The 13,524-nt window shown below is 40.2% G+C and overlaps 1 protein-coding gene across 1 annotated transcript; it reads left to right on the forward strand.

Annotated features, from left to right (window-relative positions):
• Positions 1–8,206: 8,206 nt before the first annotated feature.
• Positions 8,207–9,610, forward strand: LOC310644112 (D(1) dopamine receptor-like; the record flags this gene model as incomplete). The annotated part of the gene is made up of 1 exon (XM_083368884.1): positions 8,207–9,610. The coding sequence occupies one exon, from the start codon at positions 8,207–8,209 to the stop codon at positions 9,608–9,610; it is 1,404 nt and encodes a 467-aa protein (XP_083225010.1).
• Positions 9,611–13,524: the final 3,914 nt, after the last annotated feature.

Raw genomic sequence — 13,524 nt, forward strand, 5'->3', positions numbered from 1 at the left:
GTTAGAAGGTCGCAAAAGGGGATCGCATGACCCCGGGATGCTGCAACCGTCATAAATACAAGTCATTTGCCAAGCATCTTAATTTCGATCATGTGACCATGGGGAATGCCACAATGGTCGTAAGTATGAAAAATGGTCATAAGTCACTTTTTCCAGTGCCGCCATAACTTCAAATGATCACTAAATGAACTGTTGTAAGTTGACTACCTATACTGCTGACTCCAAGGGATTTATTTATACTCAGAATTAACATTTGTAATATGGTAAAGGTAAAGGTTCCCCCGCATATGCGTGCTAGTCGTTTCCCGAGTGCCGCGTAACAGAGTGAGTGCCTGTTACTCGTCCAAGCTTCTGCCAACCAACATTTGTAATAAATAGCTCTATTTTTACTGTGTATATAAAATCTACAAAGGGATAAAAGGTTATTTTCTCTCTCTAGCTTCAAAGTCTTTATGTTTTGGGAAACAATAATGTTCAATACAACCTGCAGAAGAGGATCTCCTGCTTCTCTTAATCATCTGTATAAGAGACAAGAAGGTCTTATTATGTCAGTCTCTAATGTGTTTGGATCTAAAATATTTGCTACGTCAGAAAGACTGGAAGAGTAGTTAACGCAGAACAATTTTGTTCCTTGCTGAAGTGGTCTGTAATTTTCACGCACTGACCCTAAAAGCGAATGAATGAAGGAAAAGAAATTATAAAGTTCTAGTTACTAAAAGAGGGCAATTTATCTAGAGAATGTTTTTTTAGAAGGGAGAGCAGAAGAGATTAAATTTTAAATGTGCTAGTGATGGTGGAATACCAGGGGAAAAATAAGGGTGTTTATGTCACACTGGGTACATATATCGCCACTAGCACCCAAATGTTTAATGCTTTGTCCTCCTCCTGAATTTGTACCAAAATGATTCTAACTTGGTGCTTTAAATGAGAGCAAACATTCTTATTTCCCTGGGAATTAATGGGCATGTTTTGGGGAACTGGGAATTAAAAATATTTGCCTAAGAAGCAATTGTGCTGGTGGAATAAAAGGTAGCAAGGAGATAATGGACAAAGCTTGGAAAAACAAGGTAGTTGAAAGGGTTTGCTTGGAATCTGCAGCATTTTGTCCTCTTCGGGTGCTTGAGGTTCTTGAATCATATGAATTAAGAACTTTCATATATTGGCTTAATTTTTATAATGCCAAAATATAAAATATGAAGCTCCATAATGAACACCTCTCTAAGATATTTTTCTTTCTGAGCAGGGAGCAATTCTGGCTTGTGGTTAACATATTGAAGAATAGAATAGAATAGAGAATAGAATAGAATAGAATAGAATAGAATAGAATAGAATAGAATAGAATAGAATAGAATAGAATAGAATAGAATATGGAATGGAATAGAAGAGAGAATAAATATGGAATAGAATAGAATAGAATAGAATAGAATAGAATAGAATAGAATAGACTAGAATAGAATAGAATAGAATAGAATAGAATAGAATAGAATAGAATAGAATAGGAATAGGAATAGGAATAGGAATAGGAATAGAGCTTGAAGGGACCTTGGAGGTCTTCTAGTCCAGCTCCCCACTCAAGCAGGAGAACCTGTAGTGTCTCAGACAAATGATTGTCCAGTTTCTTCTTAAAAACCTCCAGTGATGGAGTGCCCATGATTTCTGAAGCCAACTTCTGTTCCACTGGTTAATTGTCCTCACTATTAGGAACTTTCTCCTCAATTCCAGGTGGCATCTCTCTTTGATCAGTTTCCAACCATTGTTTCTTGTCCTGCTTATGTTTTAAATCCACAGTGATATTAGCACTGGGACTCATCATTTTCATGTAGGAAAAGTAGTCTGAGGACAGATGAATTTCATTTCTTTCATTTACTTACGCCTCCAGTTCCTTGGTTTTACAGCAGATCATTCTTTTCTAGTATTGCTTCGTCCAGATCACTGTGTCCAAAAGAGATAAGGCTAATGCTGCTATTATTGGGTTCTTTCACTGCACTAAAATTCCAGTTCCCTTTGTAAGTTCTTCAGCAATTATTTATAGAGGTCACTTCTTCAAGTGTTTTTCCAGCCCCTTTTCCAAAATATCTTGGGTGGCATCTGCCTTTTGGAACACTAAGTCCTCTGATCTGCTAGGATTTTGGAAATCCTTGGATATTCCCTTGGACATGGAATTTGGAAATTAGGTGTGCCTATTGGTCTGTTTTTCTTTTATATAATGGATGTTGGGTTTCTCTTTAGCTGCCATTAATACTTTTGCTACTGTGTTTTGTTTTGTTTGATTTTAACCCCATGTGTGCCACTGAAACCCATAATTGTGAGATGAGTGGCTATACAATTTGAAATAATAATATAGATGGACATTCTGACTAAGCCATTCTCCCACTTCAGTTTTTCTCATCTCCAATATGGAATTAGCATGCAAATGAATGTTTTAATATTACTAGCACCTAACCAACGTGGCTGATCTTGAAAAGCTTAGCAGATTATTACCTACACGGGAGACCGCTAAATTATCATGACCGCATGCTAGATTGTGAAAGAAATAGAAAATATACTTGCATATTATTGCAAGACAACTGCATAGATGGGTCTGTGATGTCACTCAAAGTGCAACGTGATGGCGTCTTTGCCTTGCCTCATTTTAACATGCAACAGCCTCAAGAAGCTAAGTGGGTTTCAGAGAGAGTCAGTGGCCCAAGGAACATTTGATAGACTCCATTTTTAAGCAGGGATTTGCATCCTTCTCTTTTACTGTGTCTTAACTTTACCCCACTCCCCCAGATCCAAATTCAGTAATAAAGCTATTCATTCAGGTTAAGTCCTCTTCTCCAAAGCAATTACAAGTATTGCTTTGGTCATTAATTTTAATCTGCTTATTGATTTAGTCATTTAAACCTCATGCTGATTTCGACAAATGTTCCTCAGAAGAGTTAGTAATTGGGGTTTGAGTGAAATACAGTCTAGGAAGTGATTGCGCTCTTTTCTTGTTTGTTGTGAAAAGTGTACATTGTTGTCCTAGAAGACTTAAACAAAGCTACAGCTAGAGAAAAATTACAGCTTTCCCTCATCTTGGCAGCAATTGGGCAGAGGCATTGTTCCTAAATCCTTGTTGGCTTTGCCAAAGATGCTTTGTTTAGCAAAGTATCCTGATATTTAAAAAGTACTTAAAAAGAACTGTTTAATTAGAAGTGATCAAGGGGCAAACTGCGTATACTGTATACTATAAGACATTATGCTTTTATAGTACGCCAGCTTCAGTATTAGCATGTGATAAGTTAGAGTATGCCACTGCTTATAAAGAACAAGAAGAGCAAAGATAATTTGGTTGGGTTTCACAACAAGCGCAGGAGCAAATTAAACTTCTGTAACCTTTTTTTATCCGAAATGCCAGGTAGAAAAGCAGCGTGAGATGCAGATGTTGCAATGGAGGTAGAATACTGGCTAGAAAGGAGAGAAAGAATGAGAATACATAGAAAAGAAGGGATGGAGGGAGATCAGGACAGTGCTGTGGGTGGTAGAAAGCCCCAGATCAGGAAGAAGGCTGGGTGATAGGGATGTGTAGAGTTCTGCACCTCCTTGAACATGGCTCTCGTGGCCGCTGAAGGTTATGCTTTTTGCACACTTCCAATTAAATTCTTAAAAGTTGCTTGACAGTGTAACATCAGCCTTTAACTTCTATGCAGTTTCTCAATCATCCAGGTCATGGTTTTCCCAGAGGTGCTTTTTTTCCCCAAAAGGCAACTGGACTTTCTTGGTTTCCACCCCGCACCCCTTTGAAAATGTTTTGCTTCTCATCTGAGAAGCTTCTTCAGAATTGAGACTGAAGCCCAGCAGCTTTTTGGAAAAAGCGCCTTTGGGGACATGGGCCTTGAATCAAAATATTTTACAATGCTCCACTGAAGGTTTTTAGGAAAGGCCTCCCCCCACCCCACCCCACCCCCGCTTGCTGCCTTGCTGCCTTGCTTCTGATGGTTCTGAATAGGGGGCATCTGAGGTCGTCCTATATTATTAAGTCTTTGGATCAAAAATAATAGTTGTGATTACATGAAACTTGGAGATGGTCTACTCTAAGTAGACAATACAACAAAGTGGGGAAATGGTCTGTGTCATTTAGGCCATAGTTAAGAGAGATACCATTATTTAATATTCTTTATATAAAAGCTCCTTGCAATTACAAAGATCATCAGCTAGAACTGTTCCAGAGCAATCCTTTTTGTGTTTTGCTGTTTTTAACTGGCAGGAAGTTTTGAAAGGAGATGCCCACATAAGGATTATTATTCTTGGAACATAACCTTGGTAGGGCAATTATATTGATTGCATAGTTAGAGCCAACCAGCCGTTACAGATTCTGAAAATTCTTTCTGAAATCAATTTTAAAAACGACATTTTTCTTAGTCAAATTTTATTTCTTGATGTGAAATTTATATGCAACTCTTCTGGTATTTCTGAATTACTCAGGACTAACAATGCATCAGAATCACAAAATTATTTTAAATAACTATTAAATAGGTTTTTGCCATCTATGAAAACATCATTAAGAGATAGTTGGTCAAGTCAACCAGGACAAATGCTTACATAATGTGGATTTAAGAAGGTTCTGTTTCTCATTCTAATGAATTGTTGCTTGACAATCCTAGGATACCAAGCTGAGGGTTATGGTATCTTTGGTCTAAACCCTGGCAACTGTAAGACTTGTGGACTTCAACTCCCAGAATTCTCTAGTCAACATTATTAAAGTTTTTATTTTATTTTATTTTTATTTTATTTTAATTCCATTTATATCCTGCCCTTCTCCGAAGACTCAGGGCGGCTTACAAGCTTAGCAATAGCCTTCATTCTATGTATATGCCTGCTTATTAGGGCTTTCATACACCCCCCAAGCGGCATTTTTACAAAGTCAGCTTAATTGCCCCCAACAATCTGGGTCCTCATTTTACCTACCTCGGGAGGATGGAAGGCTGAGTCAACCTTGAGCCTGGTGGGACTCGAACCTGCACTAATTGCAGGCAGCTGGTGTTACTTAAGGAGGCATTAGCCCACTGCTCCACCAAGGCTCATCCAAAGTTGCCAAGGACACCCCTGGTCTAAACAATTTAGGGCTTTGAATGAGATCCCAAAACAAACCGATAACTTTATGGAGCAAATCTGATGATGTTAGACTTGGCTACAATGCAATTAGATAGTTGTGTTGTGAGGAGCAAGCCAATGTCTCCGACTGTTGCTTGAACCAGGCTAAACCTCAAAGGGTTAGCTTGGACTCAATATTTGTATGAGCACAGAAAGTGTTTTGTTAAGCTGGGTTTTAAGAGCTTAAGAGCTTAAGAGCTTTAAGAGCTTGTAAATAAACCCTTGAACTGTCTCACCCCTGAAGATTTTGCTTTGAGCTCCCTTAAACGTGGGTCTCAATAAATTTATTTATTTATTTTTATTTTTATTCCATTTATATCCCGCCCTTCTCCAAAGACTCAGGGCGGCTTACAAGCTTAGCAGGAACAAACTCAGGAAGGAAAAGCAAGGTCAGCCACAAAGGGCTCGGAAGCCCTGCTCAAAGTATGGGGAACAAACCAAACATCCATGAGGGCAGTTACGATTACGGAGGTTGGACTAGAAGACCTCCAAGGTCCCTTCTAATCTTATGATTCGATGATCTGATCTCAGGGATAAGAATAAACACTTGGAAATAATTCAGTGTTTCTCAACTTTGGCAGTTTGAAGATGTGTGGATTTCAATCCCCAGAATTCCCAGCCAGCATAGAATTCTGGGAGTTGAAGTCCACACATCTTCGAAATGCCAAGGCTGAGAAACACCTTGGAATCAGTTGTTGGTTCCAAGGTGAAATGCTCAACTGCAGGCACAACATAGCTTGTGTATATTCACTTTTTCCAGACTTCCTCACTTCCACTTTGGGCTAAGTACTCAAAAGAGTGATGATGTGCTATGAAAAGTTGAACAGGAATTAGGATTTGGTTTATAGTTTTCCCATTCTTGATTCCTTTATACTGTATTTGTGTTTCAAGTCTTTCAGAAACAAAAAATAATGCCCGGGAAATAAACTATCATGCTCCAACCGTGTTATGTTTGATTACTCGGTATCCTTTCTCATCCATCCTGTATTATAGACTTCATCCCTGTTTTGCTCAGGAAGAAAACCGATTAGGTTAAAATGGCTTGTGAGGTTTGACATTTGTGCAGTCTCGGGCTACAAAGAGCATTGAAAGTAACCAATGCCTTAAATGCATCATTCATCACAAAGGGCAATTTGGCAGAACGTAGATCAGCCAAGCAACCACGGGAAAGGGGTATCCCAGTGGAAAAAAATGTTTTGAAAAGCTCACTTTTTCACCTGCTGTTTCACGCAATTAAAACCCCAGTTAGAGGAGGGCAAAAATGTAGGCTTGCAGGACTGCAACTGACATTGCTAGCAAACACAGGCCATTAATTTGAAAAGGTACATGCACTTGAATTGAGGTAGATAGGCTTGTTTTAGTCATGCTGGCAGACTTGGTGGCACAGTACCAAAGCATCATTTTGTAGTCACCTAAGTTCCCTGTCGCCAGTACCAGTAAAACTCAAAAGTGCAATGCCCATCAGGTAGGAAATGCATGGATTCTGTTGCGCAACTGCCCGAATAGGGTTATTTTTTAAACAGTTTTTTCTCGGTTTTATCACTGCCTATGTATATGAAATTGCACCCATTTTATATATATATATATATATATATATATATATATATATATATATATATATATATATATATATATATATATATATATATATATATATATTTCTTTCTTCATAATATAGTGGTGAGAGCACATTTGCACTACTGCACCCAGTCCTGGTCACCATGATACAAAAAAAGATGATGAGACCTTAGAAAGAGTGCAGAGAAGAGCAACAAAGACGATAAAGGTGTCTGGAGATTAAAAGATATGAAGAACATCTAAGGGAACTAGGTATATTCAATCTAAGGAAGAGGAGGATTAAGGGTGACATAATAGCAGTCTTGCCTTATAAAAAAGTGGGTGCCTTGATTAAATGTTAAAATAAAGCTACTTGAGAGTAAAACAGACTGGATTGAAAGGCAGGGAAGAATTTTTTTTAGCAGAGAGTAGTAGATAGAGAAATTTGATCCCTGATTTCATCCATTGGCTGGCTGTTGGACTAGATACTTTTTCCCAATTAAAGGAAAAATATACATTTCCGTTACTGTAAAATCAAAGAATTCCTCCTTCCACTCAAATGACTGTTTTGAAACGAGCATTTGAAAATGAGCTGGTGCTCAGGGAGATTTCGGCATATTCCCTCCCCCCCACCCCAAACATAACAAAAACAATAGTTTGGGTCAAAGCCCTTTCTTACCCCTGCAGTTTCTGACTCCCACATTCGGTGGCTTTCTGCTCTGCTTCAAAGAGAGGATATTTTTTGAAAGAATTTGCTGCCTTCATGTTAAATCGAAGGTTCTGAATCCTTAGAATTTCTCTAGTTGCTTTCCCACTCCTTGTTTGCTTTTTTATTTTTGGGAGAGTCCTTGGGTTCTGCGGAAGATACCTCGTCTCAGCTCCCTGATAATTGTGAAGAAAGAGGTACACAGAGATAACAAAAGGGTTTCTCACCTGAACAGAGGTCTTGGCATGTGGTGACCAGCTGAAGCACAGCAACAGCACTTGAGCTCAAATGCAGAAAGAGCTTCTAGCAGCAGCAGCAGCAAAACGGGGGCGGGGGGGGGGGGGCGGGAAGAAAGTCTCAATCTCTCTCTGCGTCTCCAGGTCTTACCTTACCCCATCCCATCTTTACCAGCAGAAAATGGACTAAGCTCTGGCTAAACTCTTGCCGGCCAGAGACAAAAGTGGCAAGCCTTGTGGGGAAGGCGGGAAGCAGAGAGTGAAGGAGCCTTTGCACTATGAATCCTCTCTGCCAAAATTATAGAAGGTGACAACTGGCTGGCTGAGCGTGGCAGCCTAGGGATGCAGAAGGCGGTGGAGGAGGGAATGTCTGGCTCGTTGCTGGAGTCCTGAAAAGGAGCAAAATGTTGGGACGTTGCTTCTTTCAGCTCAAGTTGTGCCTGTGAGCCTGGAAAGTTTGGGAGTGCGGGGTGATTGTTTCTGAAATGCAAGTGGAGAAGCTTGGGCTTCGTGGTGACTGTTGGAGGAGCAAAGATGTAGTTGATGACACACACACTGCATCACGGGCACAGAAGGCTCACAGGTAGACATGGATGGACCGGGCTTGTCAGGAGGAAGAGATGGAGCATCTGCCACGACTAATGATACGTTCATGAAGAAAAGCCAAGTGGAACATACAAAAACCTCCTTGCGTGTGGTGATGGCTGCCTTGTTAGTGCTTCTCATCCTCTTCACCTTACTGGGCAACACACTTGTGTGCATGGCGGTGATCAAATTTAGACATCTACGCTCCAAGGTGACCAACTTCTTCGTCATCTCCTTGGCTGTTTCGGATCTCCTTGTGGCTGTGCTGGTGATGCCATGGAAAGCAGTCGCCGAAGTGGCTGGTTTCTGGCCCTTTGGGGCTTTCTGTGACATTTGGGTGGCTTTCGATATCATGTGCTCCACAGCATCCATCCTCAACTTGTGCATCATCAGCATGGACCGCTACTGGGCCATTTCCAGCCCCTTCTGCTACGAGCGGAAGATGACCCAGCGGGTAGCTTCTGTCATGATTGGGGTGGCTTGGATGCTCTCTGTTCTGATCTCATTCATACCTGTCCATCTGAGATGGCACAAAGCCAGGAAGCTGCTTCCTGGTGAGGAATTGGGCTCCAACCTCACCTGGATGCTCAAGGGAAACTGTGACTCGAGCCTCAACAGAACCTATGCTATCTCCTCCTCATTTATCAGTTTCTACATTCCAGTCGCCATCATGATCGTGACATATACCCGGATTTTCCGCATTGCTCAGAGACAGATACGGAGGATCTCTTCTCTGGAGAGGGCTGTGGAGCACGCCCAGAGTTGCCAAAGCAGTGAGTGTTCTCATGAGGTCTCCTTGAAGAACTCCTTTAGAAAAGAAACCAAGGTCCTGAAGACACTATCTATCATAATGGGAGTTTTTGTCTTCTGCTGGCTTCCTTTCTTTGTGCTCAACTGCATCGTGCCGTTCTGCGATCCCAGCCTTCATAAGCTGGGGAAGCTCCCCTGCGTGAGTGATACAGTTTTCAACATCTTTGTCTGGTTTGGCTGGGCAAACTCTTCTCTCAATCCCATCATCTATGCCTTCAATGCTGACTTCCGGAAGGCTTTTGCAGCCATCCTGGGCTGTGGTCGATTGTGTCCCAGCACTGCCGTGGAGACAGTAAACTTCAGCAACGAGTTGGTTTCCTACCACCATGACACCACCTGCCCAAAAGAACTCGGGACCTTAAGCTACCCACACTTTCTCCCTCATGCTATCACTTTTCCGGGCGAGGAGGAGGAACTCCAATCATCTCATGGTAACAGTGCAACTGTTTTGTCGGCCATTATTCATGTGGAGTATGAAACGGATCTCTCACTGGAGAAGATCACTCCCTTTGCCAACGATGTGACAGAGGAAGAGAGATCCAAGGAGGATCACGCAGAGGGAGATGGAAGCAGTCAACCTTTTCCTTGGGTTAGATGAAACTGGCTGGATGCGCGTGAAGGAAAAGGGAACGGGCCCAATTAAATCATTTTGTACGTCTATCTCATCCAAAACAAATATTGATGTATCTTATTAGAAAGTATTTCTGGAGGGATAATTAGGTTTGTCTGTTGTAGCAAAATGCAAAAAAAGTTTATTGGGGTATCTTAAAAGATAATATGACCTGAGGTTTTATGGACCACAGGACTACATCATGCATGTGACGAATTATTTTCCAAAAACTTTTATGACAGAATAAATAGTTAGCTTTTAAAGTGCCCCAAGACTTTACTCAATGTTTTTAGTAATTATGCAGCCAACAATGTTCAATCATTAGCTAGAATCAAAGAGAAGATTATTCTAAACGTTTTTTTCTCTCTTTTATGGACAGGTGTAAATATAGTGCCAGTTATTTGCATGACTTAAAATGAAATCTGGTTCATACCACATTTTAAAAAAGGAAAAATAGAAATGTTGGCTGTTAGGACACAACCTCCAAATACGTCATTTTATTAAGCTAATTTCTAGAAGCTGGAATTACACATCACGCAAAACCAGTCATGTACAGTAGTTGCTTTGGCTTTGCTGTTTATGTGGCCCTTTTTGTAGGACCTTATTTAACAGCTATGTTTGGCTTCCATCTGGATGATGTTCCATATGTTTAAAAATTTGATTGTTCTCCCAGCCTTGGGGTAGGGTATTTGTGGACCCCTCCATCAGCTGTGTTTGGTACATGCAGTGTGCTTGTCTAAAAGAATTAGATTTTCTTTTTAATGTTTTAATGTGCCTGGCTGAGGAATTCTGGGAGTTGAAGTCCACAAGTCATATAAGGGCCAAGTTTGAAGACCCCTGGATTAATTGTTCTCACTGACAGAAAATTTCTCCTTAGTTCTGGGTTGGATCTCTCTTTAACAAGCTTCCACCCATTCCTCCTGGTCCTGCCCTCTGGTGCTTTGGGGTTCCTTTATAATAGCACCACTGCATAGAACTATTTTTTAATAAAGAAATATCCACACCATTATAAAACAGCACGAGTTTTAACCTAACCAAATGGAGTTTCTTCAAAATTTAGTTAAAGAAACCAGAGCATGTGATGTATCGGTCTAATGCATGTCTGGTTCAGCCCTGAATTTAATGTTCTTTGATTGAACATTTGATTTGGATTGGCTGTTAATAACACCTCTGTACCTTATTTCAATAACAATGCCTCTTTACTTAGCTTTTCCTATTTGCAACTTTTAATTATTTCCTCTTTTGTGTATTCTCATCCTGTCTGCCAAATTTAGAGTGGCAAGAGGAAAGAAACAGAAAAGAGGAAAGGGGGGACAGCCGACTGTTTTCCATATTCAGTGTGACGTCAAAGAGAAAATTGTGCTACCATTTTTAAACAGAGCAAAGTATTTCAGGAGTCAAGCGTCCTATGCTCAAGGTGAAACGGGCAGATCTCCATTTCCTTGACATTCCACCGTTGCTGAAGGTCATTTGTAAAACCAAAAGTTCACTTTCCACTTTCTTCTTTTGGCAATCTTCAACAAAAGGAGACAAAACGATCAGAATTGGATAATTACTGCAGAATGGGGATAACAAAATGTCCCTTAATCATAGTCTGACTGTGGCATGGCTGGGGTGAGAGGCTGAAGCATTTTTATGGCCCTTTGAAGAGACTGTCCCAGGGTTTTGCTGCTGCATTATTGTGGCAGATCTAATCTACTTAGTTGCTGAAGGTAACTGAGGTTATCTCATGAATGGATATAATTAATTTATTTTGGTTTGTCACAAAGTCAGCCAGATGTTCAGGCTGGATTTGACATTTTTGTCTGCCTATCGAATCCTTCCCAAGGACCTGGTATATTATTTATTATTTAAATTACTGATTGATTGATTGATTTAATTGAGCTAACTGAGGTTACCTTGAAGTTGCTGGATTGATCCCTCATCTAATTTCTGGAACTCTTGAAATCAGCATCACTACTGCTAGTTAATTGCATGTATATAACCCCATCTTTCAGTCTGAATAGGCTGTGCAAGGCAACTCCTAAAAGAAAACAACAAAAGCAATCACAAGAGGAATTAAAAGCATACTAAAGTTGATTCAAACAATAAGAAAACCATCCAAAAATCTGACTCGAGATGCAATTTTATACAGTAAGAAAGATAAGGGGCTTGTCATTGTCCCAATCCTTACTATATTGATGTAAATCACTCAAAGTCACCTGAACTGTCAGATGGGTGGCAAATAAATTTAATAAATCAATCAATCCATTGATATATACAGATTTTATGTATATACACAGAGAGAGAGAGACATATATACAGTACATGCATATTGTACAAACATACAGCTATGCACATGTTTTCTAAAACATACACATATATACATATACGCATGTGGCACATACACCTGTCATATACACACGCATGCATCCTACTGTGAATTCTTTCAAATATTAGATCTTTTGGCTACCAGTCTTGACCTTTTTGAATGTGAACTTGAATGATGTTTGTTCCTTTAGAATCTGCCTTGCCCATCTTCCCCTAAGAGAAGATGAATCAGGATTGTTATCAGGTGACACCTGTTAAGCACCCTTGTATCATTTCACAGTTCATAAATTGTTCAATTCAGAAAGGGCCCTTTGCCCTCTGTATGTCCAAATCCCGCATAGACACTCTTCAAGTGAGGTAAAGCTATTCACTGCAAGGGGGTTCCTGTCTGAATCAAACCAATTAAACCCCTGATCTAAATGGAAATTAGTTGCTGAAGGAAGAAGGGCCTGTGTCAGCTACAATGGCAGCCCGCTCCAGAATATCCATTAAAGAATAAACTTGATTATCCACAGCTCAGAGTTTCTGTACCAAATTAAAACACTATTGGGGCATGTAGACTGCAATGAAAATAGTACAGGGGAACACACCAATACTTTTCACACACCTCTCTAGGACAGCGTTTCCCAACCTTAGGAACTTGAAGATGCATGGACTTCAACTCCCAGAATTCCCCAGCCAGCATAGCTGGCTGGGGAATTCTGGGAGTTGAAGTCCACGCATCTTCAAGTTCATAAGGTTGGGAAACGCTGCTCTAGGATACAATCCACTTTTACTTGTCACTGGCAATAATATTAATAGGAAGAACAATTTTTCATGTGTGATCACATGTAGAGTTCAAACACTATTCAAAGTATTGAAATTGGCTCTCTTTGCTGAACCAAAGAGCTTGGCAACAAAACAAACAAGCTGCAGGGTGCAGAATATATAAACTTTCTGACAGTCTCAAATCAGCAGTATCTTAATAAAATACAAAGCAGAGCAAGAATATGTACGACAGAGCTGCAGGAGTTATATACAGCACATTTGTGTCTCCCTAATATAAAGATGTGAAGTGAGAAAGCAGTATTTGGCCACTATATGTCATCTTCAGGGGTTTAGCTACCAGAAGATCATAAATATTAATAGAAAGCATGTCAGCACATGAACACATGGATTGGGACCTGATGGTTACCGATGCATGGTTGCAGAAAGGCAGTGATTTATTATGCACATAACATCCTGCTCCACCAACACTTTATCCCAATGATCAGTGACTCAAGGAGAATAAACAACATTGGGCAGATGAAAAAAGTCAGTTTCTAATACTCCGGCACATGAACCAGACTAGAAGACTCGGGTGTATATACTTCAGTACAGGGCTATCCAATCTTGGCAACTTTAAGACTTGTGGACTTCAACTCCCAGAATTCCCCCAGTCAGCTATGAATTCCCTTTGACAGGTAGTCCTCGACTTACAATCCCAATCGAGCCCAAAATTTTTGTTGCTAAGCGAGGCATTGATTAAGTGAATTTGGCCTCATTTTACGACGTTTTTTGCCATAGTGGTTAAGTGAATCACTGAAGTTGTGAAGTGAGTAACACAGTTGTGA

Source organism: Vipera ursinii (genome assembly GCF_947247035.1).
Source record: "Vipera ursinii genome assembly, chromosome: 8".
Lineage (NCBI taxonomy): Eukaryota > Metazoa > Chordata > Lepidosauria > Squamata > Viperidae > Vipera > Vipera ursinii.